Below are 20,581 nucleotides of genomic sequence, written 5' to 3'. Positions count from 1 at the left end.
GCCAAGGGGCATGTCTAGTCCTGAATGTGGATCTTAGAAAATACTGAGAGCAAAACCAATCACTATCAATGGCAAATCACAGGCTTAGGAGGCAGGACAGAAATGGCAGCCATCAATTTAGAGAAAAGGCAGCAAAAGAAAGAAATATTTCTTGAGTACCCAAAGTAAGAAATTGCTGTGGGATTGAGATTTAAGCTGGATAACAGGTTGATTCTGAATAGTCTCACAAATGAAGAAAATGATAAAACTAATTTCACTGCTCAAGTAATCTTCCATACAAAACAGAAGGTACATGGATCAAGGCTGGGTCTGCCCAAGGGATCCAAGTTTCTAATCACAAGCATGTATGAATGCTCAGTTTCTGGGGTTTTAAATAAATGAAACCCACTGTGATTCAGCAGTGTTTTACTGAGTATGTTCATTTACAACTCCTCTCTTCCCACTGAGTGGATGCTACACTTCCAAAGACATTATTTTACTTTCTACTACTCTATTAGTAACTAGTGCTTTCACTGATGACAGATGAAGCTTTTAAAATTATTTTTTTACATTAAGTTAGCCATTGCCTTCTGTAAGGCTACTGCAACTGGTTTGTGCTCAGCATCAGCCAACATTTCCTCAGTGGAAGCAGAAGGAAAGGCAGGTGCCAACAACAGATGTGTTCAGGAGTGGGAGTTTGACTTGTATTTCTAAGATCATCTCTTTATGCTCATGATACTTACTTTATGCCTGTGGTCAAAAATCCCTTAACTCTCCCACAGATGGGAGAATTTGGAATGTAACTATGAGACAGAAATGTGTGTAACAGAAAATGTTCCCTATTCTGGGAAACTGAAACCCACTTCTGACACCACCCAGACTAGGAATAAAGATCTATGGATCAAGGAAGGACAATGATCATGGGTGCCCACTGCCCATAAATAATAGGGGAGGAAACAAGTCCTAAGAAATGGAGGCAGCTGTGGTGCATGGAGGTGGAAGGTCAGAGGCCTGGAGACCTCTATGTACCTTCAAGATCAGGTGCAAATCAGTTTGGCTAATAATTTTTCCATACTATGTTGCTTGTTCAGATTCTTTGTTGATGACTGTAAGCAATGGGGTTGGTAATTCTGTCATATGCATCCTTTGGAACTGGTAACAGGAACATAATTAATTTTTTGATGAAAATAATAATGGGGTGCCACCTCAGGGGCCACATCAATAGCCTACAGCAGTAGCATGTCATACACAGACAGTAGATTTCTTTATGGGTATAACTGTACTGCTCCAGCCTACTTTATAGTATTAAACCTCACCATTTCCATTATTCTTTTCCATATAGTACGAAAAAGTTGCACTAGAGCCACAGATCCACAGGTGAGATTATATAAACCTCTACAGAAACAAAATATGCTGAAGCAATGAGAGGTCCATAAAATGTTAAGGCAGGAATAAATCAAGGTTTTTCTCAAAGGACCGTTTAGAAATTATAACAGCCATCTTGGTTCTATGGGGAAATTTCTGGCACTATTGACTACTGCATTTTAGAATATTTCTTCTAGCCAAAGCTATTTTTCCACCATGACCACTTGTCACTATTTAAAGCTAACATAAAAAGTGAGGGACAAAAACATACACAAAGGATGCACCCAGCCTTTGCTTCAGACAATCACAGAACTGACAAAGCACAGGAAGTTTGTTCTGGGAGAGAAGGGAATAAAATAAAATAAAGCTAGAAGGTTATGAAACTAAGTTCCAGTCTAAGAGCTGTTAACATATCACACATTAATACACACTACTAGACCCTCTTGGGGATGGAATTTAAGAGCTGTTCATTGATCCAGGCTTTCATATGCATCATAATTGTACAGCACAGAGGCTGTAACCCATTACAGGGCCCTTTAAGCTGTTTAATTTATCAGGCAGCTTGTATAATGCATCCTGCACTATAAATAGCTGGCTGCATTATTCTTAACTGGCTATTCATAAGCAAACATACAATCTTAAAATAAGGTAAATGCAAAGGCAGCAACCGTATTTGACTATTTTTAACAGAGCAATGAACCATTACATTGTTCATGCCAGTGTGGATGTTTTGTAACAATTTAACAAGCCATTTACAATAACACCAGCAGTCTTTTGAAATGAAAATGCATTTGCATAAATTTTCTTTCTCAGATGCATCCAGGTTCTGAAACCTTGCCTGCCTCCACACTTAAATAACTTAAAAAAGTGATTGTTAACAAAGATTAATAAAAATAAAATAATGAATATATAAAATGCAGCAGTTACCCACTTTTTTTGACAAAGACATACAAAAACATCCAAGTCACAGGTATGCAAAAGGAGAAGAGCATTTTCTTCCAAAAAAGCCTTGACCAGCAGAATCCTCATGCTTGTTTGAATAAATTATCTCTTGGGCTAGAAAGACAACTCTGTGCAAGCCTCACTCTTCAGTTCAGCCTTCACATTGCAGCTCCTCTGCCAAACTTACGTGCCAAACCCAGAGAAGTTGGGGAGCTTCCTCTGGAGATATCCAAAAGCTGTTTGAGGACACAGTTCTGAGGAATGTGTTCTGGGGAATCCTGCTTGAAAAGAAAGGACCAGATCACCTCCAGTGGTCCTTCCAAGCCTTGCTTGTTCTGTGTTCAGGCATCAGTTGTGACAGAGACTTTCATAATCCACACAGTGACTCCCAGAATCTACAGGAGTCCACAATTTCCCTTCCAGTTGGCATTTCCAAAATGCAACAACTCCAGCAAGGAAAGTCACTGCAGAGCTGGGAGCTCTGTGTATCGCTTGGTGACACTTTTGATCCGGTCACTTGTGGGTGTCCCACTCCCCCCGTGGATTCCAGGGAATAATAACTCAATTGTCGCGAGTCCCGAGCGCGGCACATCGCCATCGATCCATGAGGAAAACGCTCGCTGAAATGGAGACAGCTGCTCTCACTCACCACACACACAACCTCCTATAATTAACTAATTTCAGACCTCTTGGAATTAGCTGCTAGAAATGCCAACAGCTGAGGCAAGCAAGGAGGCCACTCCAATCCACACCGCGGGCTGCGACAGCCATCCGCCGACAGAGAGCTAACGAAATAGATTTGAGGTAATTATTTCAGGGACTTCTAGCACCACTCGCATATTAACTCTTTTTAAGAATGCTTTGATGAATTCAATTGAAGTCAATTAATTACATTTCCAAGTCAGATGAATACAAAGTCGAGACGCCACAGGAAGTGTGTGTTATTCCATCACTGAATATGTAACAGAGATGACAGGATTTCAGTTCCCAGATTGTTTAGCTGGGTCTTTGAGCAATCAAGTGATGATGTCTGACTGAACAGGCTATTGTCCCTGGAACAAATATGAAATCTCTTAAGCAAAATGCAAGTCAACCTAATTTCCTTGTGGGTTTTTGTTGGTTTTTCTTTTCCTTGTTATTTTTGGCTTTTTTGTTGTTGTTTTTAACTAGCAAGCTTCAAACTGTTATGTTAAATGACTTTAAAGCTTGATATTTAAGTCACTTGGATGTTACTTAGTGACAAAGAACAAAACATTATAAGCCAAAAAAATAGTCTTCAACCACAGGGAAAACCATTTTGAATGGTTTTAATCTCTCAATAGAAAAAGTTACTATGCAATTCTTGGATCCAGTAGAGAGACAAAACCTCAAAGCAACCTTAAGGCATTGTATTTCTGACAGCTTCATTTCTGACCATTAGATGAAACATTAAAATTTACCTTTGTGTTGCAGTGTTAAATAGCACCATAATCAAGATGCAAAATACGTAATTCAGTTGAAAAACACACATAAAAGAATTGTGGGAGCATCTGAAATTATAAAAGACCACAAAAGTATTTAAAAGCAAAAGGGAAATGCAGCCAAAGAAGGTAGAACAAATACAATGTTTTAGCAGAAAAAAGTATTGAAGAAAATACTTTCCATTGACAAAGCAGTCGCCACCTTTATGACTCATTGATTTCAACACGATTCAAGACCATTTACCATCCTAAAAGTGGAAAACTCACATGGGAAGAATATTGCTACAAGATAAAACCAAGTAATACCCTAGAAAGTATCCAGAGTACAATGACATATTGACAAAGGTACAACGGATAATCTAAAAGGCCTTTTTATATTCAGTTGATAAGAGTTAGTTATTCTGCTATCAGGATGAATTTATTATCAACACTGTAAAACATGAGCAGAACACCAAAGCGACTGGCAAAGAATTCTCACCTGACCAAAATCTTAGGTAAATATCTCAAATCAAAAAGCTCCTCAGGCAAAGATGAGGCTGAAATTGTGATCATTCACTTTTTACAAACTAGAATTTGTCAAGTTTCATAAATCCTCTTTATCTCCAGCAAGCCAAACATGACCAGAGCGACAGGAAGACTTCCTGGAATGGTCTTTGGCAGCTGCCTCATGAGTGCTATGACTAAAAGAGTGCCAACTATTGTGGTATGAAATGTAAATGTGCTTGAAATAGAGCAGCCAGGATGCACAGTTTTGTTTTTTCATTACAATACAATATCTTCCAAATGTTCATTGTAATATGAGTTTCTCGACTCACAGCTGTCCCAATTGACCACCTTTCCTGGTGGCTCAGGAGATGGAAGGTTCATTAATCACCCTGGTGTTGGCAGTGCCACACTCCAGCCACCACGATTCCCTCAATCCCTGCCCCACACCCGCCAAAGACACACCAGTGGAACAGCACAGCCATTCTGCACTAACAGCAAGCCCAGCACTCGCCTTGGAGATGCGGAGCATCTGGGAGGGACTGTGCTGTGTGGTTGCCTCTCAAAACCCACCACAAACAGCCAGAGTAGCTGTAAAAGGGAGACAGCACTGCAGTAAACTCATCAAAGGGAGGGTTTTATTTGCCCATAAAACTTCAAGCTGTTTATTTTCTTGTATCTGGACAGAACTATGGGAACACATGCTCCATCAGCACACAGTCATCTCAGTTTCACAACAAAGCATTGCAGAACAGCTTGTGAAAACATATTGTTCAGTTAATTGCATTGGCATGCAGATGCCCTCACATTTATGAATTAACATCCACCATGGCAAAGGGATGTACAAGGAGACACAGGGACTGTGGCATGTGGCCCTGTGCCTGCCAAGAGATGTGCTGTCTGATGGAGTGCAGCCCACGAGCTCTGGGCTTTCCTTTCCTGCTTCTGTGGGCTACAGAGGCTTCGCTATTGCCAAAGAAAAGGAGCCTTCAGGCAAAAATCCTGTGTGTCTTAAGGATATGAGGGTGCTTAAAACTTCAAGCAGTCCTACATAACCAACTGACTGCCACCAAGGCACCTGATAGACACTCAAGAGCCTCAGGGATCTCTGCATCAGCTCACTGCGTACGAAAATGAAGAAAATCCATGCCTGGAAAAGTCAATGGCAAAGAAACAGCCCAACCACAGTGGGACTCTGAAAGGTATCCAAGCATTTGTATGGGTTGCAAGAGTGTTATACTTCATCAAACCACGCTGCTCAGGAGGAGGTGAACGCAGGAAATGAAACACAAGATTTTATTTGACATGTTCTTACCGAGTATATTGATACGCTACACAAAATATTATGGAAGGAAATTACCTGTGTCAGCACTGGTATAAATACCTGTCCAATAACCACTCAACTTTTGGTAATGGCCCTGTTAACATGGGGGCAATGAATATGTGTTTGTCACTTAAATACATCAAGCAAGTCTATTAAAAAACCCCTCTGAGATTAAACCTGGCACCTATTTCAACACTGATCAAGGAGAAACAATAGATCTGAAGTCACGTGGTTTGAGGCCAGAGGCTTTTCATAACACAGAATTTGCAACTTCTTTCCATCTTTGCATATTTAGGAAAACACAGAGCACTTCGCAGCAGCTTGAATTCCCTGCATAATTCACAAAGTTTTGAGTATTTCATGACACGACAAATTGTTCAGGCACCTTGCTGTCATACCCTTCTGCTGCTGCTGCCTCAAATCTTTCTCCAAGTGTTTGAGGAGGAGGAAACACTGGACAGAAACAATATGTGTTGGGAGGAGAGAGCTGTCATTCCTTGAGGACTAGAACCTGCGCAGAGGAGTGTCACCCCAAGGGTTTACCAGCAGGTTGCTGTGGCAGTCATGCACCACTAACAGAGGTCTCCCCTGCAAACACTTCCTAAGGCACTCAGCAGCTGCAATACTGTCCCTTCAGCCACTCTGCTTGTGTGGGCCCTCTCCCGCAGCAGAACAAGGGGAAGGATGTGTTGAATCAACTGCCACAGTAATAACTATGTGTTTCACTAACCAACTTTCTATAGCTCTGTCTCTGTAGAGACATAAATATCTCCAGATTCAACCATGCTGGCAGGATCCATTAAGCCTGACATCCCTCAGAAAATAATTTACTTTCCTAGAAAATAACTAGGCCATGAAATAGTTGAAGGAGAAGCGAAGACTGCTGCGTGAGGAACAGTGCCAGGGACACGGGCAGGAGAGCCTACCTGTGGACATGGGCTCCACTGTCCCCAGTCAGACACTGCACACTCACTGGGACAGTACAAGGTACACTTCTGCACTGCCTCTGGGACCTCAGCCTGACTGCACAGAGCGTTGGGCACAGTCTCCACACCGTGGTCCTCAGCAGTGCTCACACACCTACACAGAAAGCACACATTTTAATTAGAGTATCACAGGCACGATGGGTATCAACAAGTTTTCTCCACCCCATACAGGACATAGACATGACAACAAATACAAGCAGCATGGCTGGTCAAACAAAAAACTAATATGTGAATGCAAATGGAAATCAGCTACGTGCACAACATGCTTTTGTTACTTCATACAGAGGGATTTTAACTTTGATCGGCTGACAAAGGAGCAAACAGAAAGTGACAACCAGCGAGAACAAATCTTAGTGCTCCTGCTAGTAACATCTGAACATTTGGAAATAACTCAGCATTTCCCCATGCCTGGGGAATGAATATTCAGTAATAATGAATGCCACTCTGGTGCATGCAGTGCTATTACTTGGGGAAAATGTTAGCAAATCAAAATATGGAGGCTTTGCACCTCAGGGAGCTTTATGTATACATGGCATTTAGGTTGAAGAATACTAATTTAAATATCATGCCGTGTTCCTGAAAAACCAAGACTGCATCTCTGAAATGCTTTTCCTGTAAACCATGGCACATAAACACACATTTCTTTTCATTTGCAATACACTGGACTCAGCAACACACTCACTGTCAGATGGCCAGATATTGCAGCTTTATGCAAGAACACACCAGCTCTTTTTGATCTGGAATACCTGAGCTTTTGTCTTCACGCACCTGACTTCCCTCGTTTGTATTCCTTCTCCACAGTGGAGGGAATTTTCTTCGCTGCTGATTTTGCATGGAGACCATGGTCCTACTTCCCAGGAATACTGATTGCACTCACTGTAGCATGGGACTGCCTCGTGTACCTGACAGGAGAAAGAACCAAACTCTTCAGCTGAACTGTCCAGGTTAGCATGTCTGCAGAACAAACCACAAAAAAGCACACAGAAAAGTATCCTGGCTTACACTCCCCATGCTAAGGCTGCTGTAATGGCTTTCAGTTCATTTATTCATTATTGACTTGCCAAGGGATTTTTAAGTATATAATGAACAGCAGTATGCATGCAGCATCTTTGGAAGCAGGATAAATAACAGCTATTTCCTGCAGCCAGAAGAGGAACTCCATTACAATTTCATTTGCTCTGCCTGCTCTCGGGATAATCTATCACATGTCATTCACCAAGATCGTATGTACCACATCCTTTTGTATTTCAGCAGGTACAAACTTAAAATCAGCACTCATTTACCTTTGCTTCTAATGCATTCTTATAAGCCATTTGCCCTAAAAGAATGAAATTTCATGCCTCCTACAAATTTCATTTTTATACACAAAAATGGTAAACGCTTTTTTGCCTGCAAATGACTTATCTCTAACATATCTCCTAATCAAACACGACAGCGTGTTCACCTGAACTATGGTATCTACATGGGGAGAAAAATACAGCCAAAAGCTTGGTAAAAGGTGCCAGATATTCAGGTTGTTAAAAGCAGTACACTGAGATATAGCACTTCAGCAGATTTTTAGGTTTAAATAAATGAATGCATCAACAGTTCTATTACAGTGATGAATAAAAGTTATTTATTTTGAATCTGGTTTGTCTGCAGAAGCTGATTTGAAGATACAGTATTCCCTGTTGCTTTGCATGAAGCATAATGTGCTGCCCTGGAAAAATACAACACACCTAAAATTCCTTCTTCCACATACCAAAACCTCCTCAGCCTTGCTGCTGCGAAGCCATTTCATTCTCACTTGTAGAATAAATCAATAGCCTTCCTCCCAATACCCCCCAAAAAGATTCAGACATATGCTTAATAATTTACAGGTTCATTTTAAAATAGCAGATTATGACTAGACATGTTGTGGACACAAGAAAAAAGAAATCCTCTTTATAATATTTGGATGTGGGAAGACAAGAAAATTCAGATACCAGTCTGAAAACAAAACTGGTGTCCCATCAGAAAATCACCTTCATTTCACCTTCCTTCATGGAAGGAAGACAACTTGAAAAGGAAAACTCCTTCAAAGCAGAAAATGTCTGAAACTAATTTTAACTGTGGGTCTGTCTGTACCTTGTGCATAGGTTTAGCAGAGAAGGAAGAATAACAGAGGATGAAAAGTGGAAAACATGTAAAGGTGAAAACACAGAAAAGAGGAAAATCAAAGTTTGAACTGGTGAGGGCAAGGACAATATGAACCAGTAAGAGAATCACATTTCACACAGAGGAGGGGAGAAGGAAGGAAACAAAAGGGGCAAAGGCAGCCATACCATTAGCACATTATTATTAAGCACATATTGTTAAGCACAAATTACAAACCTGGATGTGGCTTTGAGCAACCTGAACTAGCAGAAGGTGTCCCTGCCCATGATGGGGGAGCTGCAAACGAGATGATCTTTAAGGTCCATTTGAACTGAAGCCACTTTCTGGTTCTGTGTGGGCTGTGCACCAAGGCACTGGCACTTGGCCCAACTCCAGAGTGTACAGGTGTCTGTGCATTGTACAAAGTGCACTCAGAGCTGAGCAAGCAGCACCACAAGCAGTGCTAATTAGCTGAGCAGCCAGGCTCGTTATCATTAACTGTGTACACGGGAGCACAGAAAAGCAGCACTCACCAAGCCTGGGAGCCCATGGATGCTGGGACACAGCTGAAGCCACCATCCTGCCCCACCAGCCTGTCACCTCCACTGACTGCAGCAGCCACATCTCTGCATGTGCCAGGGACAACAGCAATTCCCCCTCTTCAGGCACTGCAAAGCCTTTGTGTTCCCCACAGACATCCATCCAGGAGATGGATGTAGAGTCAGGGAGTATTTATTAGTTTCCCTGCTCCACAGGGGGAAGGAAAAACTACAGCCTGCCTATGTTGCCTGATAAAACACCCTGTCATCCACAGGACACGATTAGTGAGGGAAACAGGTGCTTGAGGCATGATCAGTTTTTTCCTCATCAAAGAGAGAATGAGCAAAGAGCCAAGCTTGGACAAAACTGGCTGCCAGGGGCGAGCCCAGTGAGAAGGGCAGTGTCAAGGATGGTAAAGCTCAATAAGTAAGTTCTATTAAGAGCTGGGTGGTCTGTTCCTGCTTTTAGACTTCTGGGGAGGGCAGCCACAGCAGTCCAGCACAAACAGCAGCTTTGGGGATTAAAGATTCTTTTCCTTTCTCTAATGAATAACCCTTCCTCAGGGTTAGGGTATACCACTGTGAACCTGCAGGCTCCCAGCACTCATGCTGCTACTTGAAGCCAGGCTGAGGCCAAGAGCTTGGGAATCCCATCTCATTGTCTCAGTGACCTCTGATTGCTCCACCTTAACATCTATTAAACCTCAGACCTCTCCTAACCAGCAAAACCCAGCAAAGGCTTAACATGAGGCATTTACCATAAATGTGTTTTAGTGGTCAAAACCTCCTGTGGCATGTACGTGCTGTAGTAACTGTGTAGGAAAACCAGACAGAGTTGGGCAGGCATGGGATGCCACTAAAATCAATCTGAGGAATCCTGTGAGCCAAAACAGAAATCCCATAGGCACTGACACAAATAGACATAATGTGAAGTGATACTTCAAATGTGCTCTTTAAAGAGCAGGGAGGATCACAATAGCAAAGCCATTAATAGAGCACTCCTAGCCTGCTGTCTGACTGTGTCAAACCTGTTCAATTACGTGTGAAGTGCCATCAGCTCTCTTCCTCCTCCAACAGACAGACAGACAGACAGACATCCCACTTTGTGCTGGAGGAGGGAGGGGACACAGCCCTGGCTGCTTGTCCCTGGGGTACCTCAGATCCCCAGTGATCTGCTGCTGACCTGTGCAGTATTTCCTCTTCAGTCAGGATCCCCAGCTTCCACTCACCATCAAAAACCTGAATTACAGCTGTCCCAAATAACCTGTTTTCCTAAAATATTGTGCTGACACCACAGCACATTGTTGTGAACAAGCTCTCTCCTCTGCCCTGTGCCAGTGCTGAGCAATGCCATCTCTGGCAGCACCTCTGGGACACTGGGGAGATGTAAATAACCACCTGCGTCACCGGGAGGGACAGATTTCTTCAGAACAAGTTACAACAGGCACCCCTGGACGTCATTAAGCTCTTAAGTGGGAGTCTCAAGGAGATGCAAGATTTCCACGGGTGGAACTCGGTGGGAATGAGTTCAGGAAGCTGTGAATACAATTTGTAACTTCATCTTTGCATTTAAAAACCACAGTGATGCGGCATGTGGTTCTTTACTCCACAGGACAATGCTTTCCTCCTATTTTCTCTCCTGGCTTGCCATAATTTGTTTTCAATCACCTCCAATTCCTCCTTTTTCTTCTTTTTTTTTTTTTTTTAATTTGGAAAAAAACCTACAGTAAACCTTGAAGCCTTCCATTTCTGTTTTTGCTAGGAGCTGTGCTACTTAAGGTGGTCAAACAGACATGCTCTTGATTCTTCATTTTCAAAAAGTTTTGACTAAGCATTGCTGTTCTGTGGGTCCCACAAAACAGAGGACCCTAGGTTCACTTCTCACCTCCTGGGTCCATGGGAGCACCCCTGTCCTGACCCTGAACAGAGGCTGGGATGGGATGTGGTGTTCTCATTCCCCACCAACCCGGGAACCCAAAGCACCCAATGCTGGAGGGGGTTGGGATGTGCTCCCATGGATCCCTGCCTGTTACAGAGGGCATCCAACCTTCAAATTACACATGGTCTCCTGGCCCCCACCAAGTTTGCCATCCACTAACTCTGCTGCAGATACAGAAGTCCCTTGTAAAGCTGGGACACTTCTCTTCCCAAGCACAAAGACAACAGTTCCTTTGAAAATCATCTGCTTAATGCTCACCCTTCCCCAAGCTTATGCAAACCTGCTACAACAGTGCATTTACAAACCCCTTCATACTGAGCCCCTGTATGGAACTGCAGTGCCACAATCCATGTCCTGAAGGACAAAAATAAAATGAATTCCATGCAATAGGCACAGGAATCCATTGTTCTGCATGGAGGGAGAATGATGCTGGAAGCTGCAGACACTTGACCTGTGAGGAGCTGCAGAGATCACCCAGGGCAACCAGCCTGGCTTCATCCCTCATTGCCTCAAGAAATAAACACAGTCTTCTGGAATTTTAGCAAATTAACTGCTTTCCTCAGTTTTTATTCATATTTACCTGCTGGGTTTTGGGCTCAGTGAACCAAGGGCTGTAATGATGCCTATCTGAAGCCAAGGGGAGTTTTGCTGCTGCCTTTGACTGGATCGCTGTATCCCTCTTTGTAGCCTGAATTAACCCAGAACACTGCTCTAACACCTGAGTCCCAAAATCGAGTTGATGGGAACAGATCTCAATAAATTAAAGGGAAGGACAAAAGCTACCTTTTAAGAGACAGACTGCTAAAGCTTACCCTAATAAAACAACCCAGTTCCCATTCACTCCAATGCAAATCCTGAGACCTTGCTAATGCATTATTGATGTGGACAGTTACTTTAACAAGATATACAAGTATTAATCTATTTATTTTCTCTTTTAATAGCTGATACTTGCATTTTAATGAAAAATCCAAATATCTAACCACCCAAGAGCTTTGGTGTGATTCATATTGTTCTCTAACTTACTTAGTTACATGTAGGCTTGCAAAGGACTTATAGAAATAAATGCACTTGCTCAAATGATGTTATTCATTATAACAAATTCCTACCTATACTTCAGGTAGCCTGTCTGATGAGCACCTGCAGAATAAACTAGAATGAGGTTCAACACTTCTGAAAATCATAATGACTTCATATTTCAGTGAACATCAAGATTTATTGTCCCTCAAGGTAAATATTGACTCTGGTTTTCCCTCAGTCGATATTTTAGCTTTCATGACAGTAAATCTTGGTGTTCACTCCAACTAAGTCAATATCTGCTTATTATATTAGAACAACCAAACTGATCACTGTAGCAGTTGCCTGAGACCCTGAGGACTACCTCTGTGCTATTCATTTCTAATACAAATGGGCTAAATTCATTGCTAACATAAGTTCATTTCACATGGCCGCCCTTACATGAAGGTTACATTAGACCTAATACATTGAAACAGTCAGAACCAAAGAAATAACAACCCATTTTCAAACTGTGGAGACCACCATGAGTAACAGTAAAGGTAGAGAAGATATCATATGGCAAAGTGAGCTTGCTCTGGTTTGCAAAGACACTTGGTGGTAAGGGCTAAAACCACTGCTACTGACACTGGACAGCAATTTGCTCACTTGTAACACTTTTTGCATAACCACATGTATGTTGTCTGCATATCCAGGCTGCAAGAGGAGGCAGCAGAGGGATGTTCTCCTCCTTTTAGAGCTTATGGCCACCAGCTGGTGACACATGGGCCACAGCCAGCATTTCTCTTGCAACCTGCCTGACACAAATGGATTTACACTATGGTGGGAAATACATCTGAAAAAATGTCCATTCACTGTAATAATCTACAAACCTGACTTCTCTGTTGACTCCATCTCGTTCATCCAAATCTTTTCTTTGGTTGAAAGATGTCTATATATTAACTGAATAACTTTTATAATGTTCCAATGCTGCTTTCACATTCTGTTTAATAGCAACCAGATAATTTCTAACAATTAATTTCTTCTATTTAGTTCTTTTAAACTGAATTAAAAATTGAGTACTTGCTTTGTTAATTACTTAACTGCGTGTTTGATTTGGCAGATCTAAGCATGCACTTAAAAGCTTTACTGAATTAACTGAATATCTGAAGGACCAGCACTTGCACATTAACAAACACTACATCACAGAAATTATCTCATTAAAATTTCAACATTAAATAGTTCTCTTTAAAATAAAATTGATTTTATTTCATGCTAGTTTATATATTGATCATGATTGCCAGAAATATGCTAACCACTCACCAGTATTAAACCTGGTTGAACAGTTAATTTTCAAGCAAATTAGATTTTGCAAAGCAGCAGCTTCACTGATGAATATTTGTCTTTAGGTATTTGGATGCTGCAGCAAACAGTCACCAAAACTAAAAAAGAATTGCTCAAAATGACTTAGAGCACAGAAGTTTGAACAGATCTGTGGTAAGACTTCTAAATTATCAGAATTCCTGAATTTTGTATGCCTCTAGCACATCCCTGCACAAATACTTGTGAAACAAATTCAGCAGTTTTAGTTTTTATTTACACCCAAATCAAAGGAGTTTGTGTTTCTTACCTCCTTTGTGGTGTGGAGAAAAGAAAATCAATTAGAGCTTTGTGAGGTTCTGAAAAGCCTTCACTGGTGTTGAACCAAAAAAACCTCAAACTGCCTAAAACTTTTTATCCAGCAAAAGGATGAGACCTGTTTTATTCTAAATTCAGAGCCAGGGCAGCAATTCCAACAGCACAGACACAGAGTTGCTCCAGTTCCCAGGATCTGTCCTGTGGGCAGAATGGAAACCCCTGCACAAACACACCCCTCACCCTTCCACCACTACTTCAAAAACTGCCGGAAAATTATTTTCTCTGAAAAGAGTGAAAACACTTATCAAGCCTCTGAAGTTTCCCCTGCTCTTGATTATCTCTTTATAGCCCAATCCTCAAAACTGCTCAACTTTAATCCGAATTTACACATGAGACAACTGAGGATGAAGAGTTGAGTGATTTACTAGAGGGTGGCCAGGAAGCCCTCAGGGAGTGGAGGACTGAGTCTGGAAATGCCCAGTTCCTTGCACTAACTGGATGATATCTCAGCTTAAATCAGATCCTGCAAAGTTCAGATACAGACATTTCAGGATGAAGCCATCAAAAAAGGCAGCACTGTAAAATTCTGGCTGCAAAATGAGGAAAAGAGGAGAAATTAGGAAAGCAGCAGGGTATTCTTCCTATAAAGACATCTGGATGCTGCATTTTCCCTCACCATGGCCTTTAGATGCTTTTACTTCATCTATTTTTTTTGCTGGACTTTACAAAATGCTCCTAGTAAATCCCTTACTTTCTTCTAATGGATAATTAAATATTCCAAGTCAGACACTGATTTATTTCAAATTCTTAAGTGCAATGAGTGGAAAATGTCTTGTTTAGAAAGTTAATTGAGGCGAGCTCTGTCGAACCCCAGCCATTACATCTCACTCTGATAGAACTACCATGTTGCTCAGCAAGGCTTATTAATTCATATTTACAAGTGGTAAGTGGTTTTATTTGCTGTGAGATTGGTGTAGGCACTAGAAACACCAAGTGGTAACAGGGTAAAGCATGAGTGCTCTTTCTCAGAGATTAAAATACAAAATTGACATCATTCAACATGAGCAAATCAGGAAAAAACATGCAGCTCCTGGCCCCAAACCTGCCTGTCTGGTTTTACTCATGATTTTACTGTCAGTAGAACCTCTGAGGAGCAGGACATAGCACAAAGTATAACCTTGCACATATTGAGTATTTATTTCTACCAGAAATACTCAGGCAAGACAATTTAGTCTCAGAGTTTTCCAAAAAACTTGAGGAGTTAAAGTGGGAAGGGGGGAGCTTATGAGAATACAGTCACAAAGGGCCAGTTCCTGTGCCTCTGCTTTTTATTTTACATTTTAATTATGTTTCATTCCTACCAAGAAAATACTAAATCCAGGTAAGATACTAACAAATGCCATCTTACAATGATGTCAGATACAGGGGTTTAAGACAAGGCAGAAACTCATTAGTGAGAGTTTCAGTGCATTTTTGCAGATTTCAGAACTTGTAGGTGCTGCTGCCTCCCTGTCACAAAGCCAGACAAGCATAGAAAATTTAAGTAGATAGAAATAAATCAATATCCCTTGTTTCTGAACCAACACACTTTGCTGCAGCTGGAGTTTCAGGGGTAACAAACAAATGTGGCACCTCTCTGGATGAATCTGTAATGTTATAATAATGTTGGATCCAGTTTTAAAGAGAGGAAGAGAAAAAAAAGGTGATTGATGAAGAAAACATCGAAGCCCTTTTTTACTAGATGAGAACAACAAGATGAAGACAGATTGCAACACCAACCTGAGCCTTTGTAGATGTCCATGTTAGCAGGGCATGACAAGCAGAAAGGAAAGAAAATTATACATGCATTAGTTTGGCTGCTGCATGATAATATTGCAAAAAAAAAAAAAAGTAAAAAAAGGCAGAAAATCTGCTTAAAATAAAATTGCCACAATGTAATGTTGCATTCAATGCTTTGATTACCGTGTCTTAAAAAAAAAAAATTACCTCAAGCAGAAATCAAGCATTTCTTTGTGAGTGAATGAAAAGCTCTACTATGCTGAAGAATAAAGCAGAGTTCATTCAGCTCCATCCAGCAATCCTCAGGAGCTCATCACTGTGTCTCACAATCAAAGTTTAGGATAATAAAAAAATTTTTTTTGAAAATCTAAGAAAATCTATGATCATGAAATCTGGTGAGACACCCCACAATTATGGACTATCAGTCGTAAGGGACCAGAAAGGCTTTCAGGTATTTAGATATTAACTGGGTGGCTCTGTCATTAGTGAAGCCTGCAGCAGCCACGTCCCTCTCCTCTCCTCTGACTGAAACACCCAAGAATTCCCCACAGAGGAGTGGCAGAGCCACCCCAGCCTGGGGACATGGGACTCTGGAGCCTGTCACCGCCACCCCAGCCTGGGGACACGGGGCTCTGGAGCCTGTCACTGCCACCCCAGCCTGGGGACATGGGACTCTGGAGCCTGTCACCACCACCCCAGCCTGGGGACACGGCTCTGGAGCCTGTCACTGCCACCCCAGCCTGGGGACACGGGGCTCTGGAGCCTGTCACTGCCACCCCAGCCTGGGGACACGGCTCTGGAGCCTGTCACCGCCACCCCAGCCTGGGGACACGGAGCTCTGGAGCCTGTCACCGCCACCCCAGTCTGGGGACACGGGGCTCTGGAGCCTGTCACTGCCACCCCAGCCTGGGGACACGGAGCTCTGGAGCCTGTCACCGCCACCCCAGCCTGGGGACACGGGGCTCTGGAGCCTGTCACCACCACCCCAGCCTGGGGACACGGGGCTCTGGAGCCTGTCACTGCCACCACAGCAGCTCCCTGCCCAGCCAGCCAGCACTCCCAGAGCCAATCACTGCTCCAGCAGGTCAGAAACCTGCCCCAGCAGGATGTGAGCAAGTAATTACTCGATCCAGAAGCCAAGTCATCTGTCACACGAGATGAAATAAACGCCGTCACTAAACACAAACAGTCCCACAGAAGCACTTTCTTTGTAGGCTTCTGGACAATAGGCAATTTAAAGGAAAGACCATCAGAGTTTCCTGCTAAGTTAAAAATGATGCCTTGGAGACACAGCTCAGCCCTAGCCTTTCTTTTAGGAGATTTTAAATCATTTCAAGGTCTAAGAGGTTCAAATTGATATTCTATCAGTTTATTTGCACATCTTTAAGCAAGAATGAATTAACGCAATCAGAGCAGTCACATCTGTCCTTACTGTAGCATAATCTTGAACTGACAATTTCTTCCACACGAGATTTAAAACCAGTTAACTGACAAGAACAATTTGATTGATAGCACTATAGACAAGAGATAGAAGAGACTGGGGAGTGTCAGGCAGTTGAAAGTTACGTTTTTTGAAACACTCTTCTATGAGGCTACACCAAATGCTGGAAGCAGGAGCAAGCTGCTCCTGAGGCTTCCCGCAGTCACAGCAAGAAACAGTCCAGTTTATGTTCCTGCAAAAGCAGGAATAGAAATGCAAACCAGCCCATAACCTGATTGTTTTGTCAGGATGAGACTGTGGCTCTCCCCCAGCCCACTCAGCAGCAGGTCTCATTCCTCCTCAGCAGCAGCCAGGCAGAAACGGATGCTCGCAGGGAGAGCGGGACAGGCGCTGATGGATGAGTGATAGATCCCATTGCTTCAGAGCCCAGAGAGATCACCCACAGCCTGATTAGCAACTGGAGCTGAAAAAATTTCCCTAGAAGAGCGAGATAATGCTGAAGGCAGGGGATGTGACAGCCTGTTGCTGGCCTGTTTGTGGGAGCTGTCTCACTGCCAGACGTTAGCGCTGCGTTTAGGCGTGGCAATAACTCCAGTGATCTTCTCTCTGTAATTACAGGTGAGGCAAAGGCAGGTCCCCCAGCAGTGCTGTACTGAGCCCAGCCTCAGGACCAGCCACACAATTCCACAGATGTGAAGGCAGCTAAGGCCACACCACTGCACACTTAAAAATCCTGCAATTGTTACAATCTGACAGTTTTTATTGCTATTTCTTGCAGGTGGATCCAGACAGAAAAGATTTAGGTACAGAAGAGCTGAGTTTTCTTCCCCAAATGCATATGTTCAAGGAAAGTGATGTGCTGCAGAGAGAAACCATGTTTCTACCTGAAAGAACATCCATATTTAATAAACTAAAGGCTCCCTTGAGCCAGAAGTTAAATTCTACCCAACCTACTTCAAACATCAGAGAGCATACACACTGTCCCCAAGCCAAAAGATAAGAGGGAATTGCTTGCAAGCCACTACCTTGTGGGGTAGCTGACATCATCTCTGTTTCCAGTCCTTCCTTTCTTCTCTGTTTCCATTCCTTTCTTTCAGGGCAATGAATTGTATTATTCAGGAATATGTATTTTTAGATTCCTGCATTTCTATCACTGACCTGTAGTTTGAGGTTAAATGCTTTACAGGGACCTGCACAAACCTACACAAATCAATGCAGATTTCTACTGAAATCCACTGGGATGTGTTGCAGCAAGCAAGAAACATCTGAACATTTATAGGTGCTTCACTAAAATTTAGGGGAAAAAAAAGTATTGATCATGGTGAATTTTTGCTGCAGTATGTATTTATTTAAATGGACATCAATACTGCCTATATATTGCTGATTAATGAGAAGCTATATAAGAAGTAAATAGATGGGTTTTTGAATAAATCTGGCAAGGAACACATCCCTGTGGGTGTGCAGTGAGGGTTGGACTAGATAATATTTAAGGTCCCTTCTAACCCAAACCATTCCAGGATTCTGTGAAGGAACAACAGAATAATTCTCATGCACATGTGCCCATGCTCTGCATCTAGCACATAGCTATATTTTCTTGGTTTTAAGGAATTTATGAGTGTCTGACTGCAGGAACCCTACCAGAACACTGAACTCCTGATTTGTTCATGTACCAGAAGGCCCTGTACCCTCTAATAAGCACCACCAGTGTGCTGAGTCCTGCTCTGTACCACCATTCAGGATGGGGATGTCAGGGCACAAGTGATTCAGCAGTTCTCACACCTCTGCCATTCCCTGGAGCACCACCTTCATGCATCCATGACTCTGGAAATAATGGAGTGAAAAAGGCTGTTTCCCAAAACAGCAAGTAAAAGGAGAAAATAGAAAGCAAATGCACATGGAGACTACACAACCCAGCTGTGCTTTGCAGTGTGTTGTACTTGTGAACCACTCTACCTGAAACAAACCTTTTAGAGAATTAAATAATGCAACAAAGCAAATAGCATGTGGTATAAATTAGAGGATCCAGTAATTTAAAGATCATGCAAATGGTCTAAAGGAAAGTATTCACTCAGCCCATTGCAGATGAGAAAGTAAGGAAAATTAACAAGGCAGAGACAAGAAACTGATGTTGAACAGCAGATCTGAAAGGAACTGAAGAGTTAAAAAATAAGGGGAAACACCATTATCTATCACAGGAGCCACACAGAGAAAGCCCAACACTAAAAGCAAGTCAATTTACAATAGAGGGAATGGCAGAAAATGGAAAATCAACAGGGTGAAGGCAAAGAAAGGTGAGATAAACTTTTTATGATAGGCACTGATTCAGAAAGTTTGCCAACAAGGAGGGCAAACTTGAAGAGACACTTGAAATAACTCCTGTGTCAATGGGGTTATTTAGGAATGACAGGGACAAGATGCCCAGAATCTTCAGAAGATGCAAGAGAGCTGGAGGAAGAAATGAGGAAAACAGTGAATTGCACAGCAGTCATATAAACCTTTATTCTTCAGAAAATATTTTTCTACAGACATCATCTATAAGCAGCAGAAAATAACAAGGAGATGAGTAGCAGGCAGCATGGGTTTGTCAAGAAAAAACTGTGTGAAATCATTGTAATGTTCTTCAGTAACAGGATAAGAGATGCTGCGGATAGGGATGAAATGGCAGGTATTATGTTGACCTTAGTAAGCCTTTCACAAACCTTCAGGCTAAGGAAATATGGTTTGGATTAATCTAATACTCAGCAGTACAATGCTGGAAAATCACATTCAGAATAGCAAAGTGTAAAACTGGCAAGAAACCACACACATGGCTCTGCAGAGCTTTATGTTCTGTATCCAGTCATAGCCCTTCTTTTCATTAATGTAAGGCTGATGGACTGAAAATGATTCTTACTGACTGTGGATGCTGCCAAGGTGACAGGGACAGCAAGGCTACTGGAGAACAGGAATTCAAGAATTCAAGATGCACTTTATGAATTAGTGACATGGAATGAAAAAATAAGTTGAAAGAGAAGTAGAGAACTACAGTGACCAGAGACTGACCAGACAACAGTGAGAACACAGGATGAGAAACAAACAGCCACTCACTGTCCTGGATCCAGGAATTGCAGAGAGCCATAAAGAGAATGTGATCCAATAGTATAGTAAAATGATGAGACAAATGCAGAGTTTGTAAAACACAGAGGTACCACTTCAGCTGTGGCACAGATTCAGCTCAGGAAGCACAGCCAGGCTTAGGTATCCAAGTTGATAAGAAATCTGAAGGATTTGAACCAACTGGGGAACAACTGATGGCAGTAACACTAAAAAGACCAGAATCAAATTGCCAAGGTGAGTGGTGGCATTTCCTCTGTTGATTTACAGGCAAACATTTAAAACACCAATATAATTAGTTACCATCTATATGATGGCAGGTCTGTCAACAAAGCATGGTACCACTGTCAGATAAAATAGCAATGCTTAGCCATAAAAAGAAATAACTCTGCTGTATCACACCAGATGCAGAGTAGCAAAAAGACACCTGAGAGAGCTTTAAAGAGGTCTTCCAGCAGCTTGAAACCATCTATCTGCAGCATCACTGAGCTCTATGCTGGCTTATTCA

General features: G+C 42.2%; 1 protein-coding gene across 1 annotated transcript in view; it reads right to left on the bottom strand.

Moving 5' to 3' along the window:
• The window catches only part of THSD7B (thrombospondin type 1 domain containing 7B), a 299,931-nt gene that overhangs the window by 25,535 nt on the left and 253,815 nt on the right, over positions 1 to 20,581 (bottom strand). The window contains exons 17-18 of the mRNA XM_059475946.1: positions 7,308 to 7,441; positions 6,480 to 6,633 (exon numbers count right to left, since the gene is read on the bottom strand). Of these exons, the coding sequence (XP_059331929.1) occupies positions 6,480 to 6,633; positions 7,308 to 7,441 (288 nt within the window). The remainder of the gene's footprint in view (positions 1 to 6,479; positions 6,634 to 7,307; positions 7,442 to 20,581) is intronic.

The sequence above is a fragment of the Ammospiza nelsoni genome, chromosome 7, assembly GCF_027579445.1.
Source record: "Ammospiza nelsoni isolate bAmmNel1 chromosome 7, bAmmNel1.pri, whole genome shotgun sequence".
Lineage (NCBI taxonomy): Eukaryota > Metazoa > Chordata > Aves > Passeriformes > Passerellidae > Ammospiza > Ammospiza nelsoni.
The sequence above is the reverse complement of the archived record's forward strand: the minus strand, read 5'-3'. Positions and strand labels throughout refer to the sequence as shown.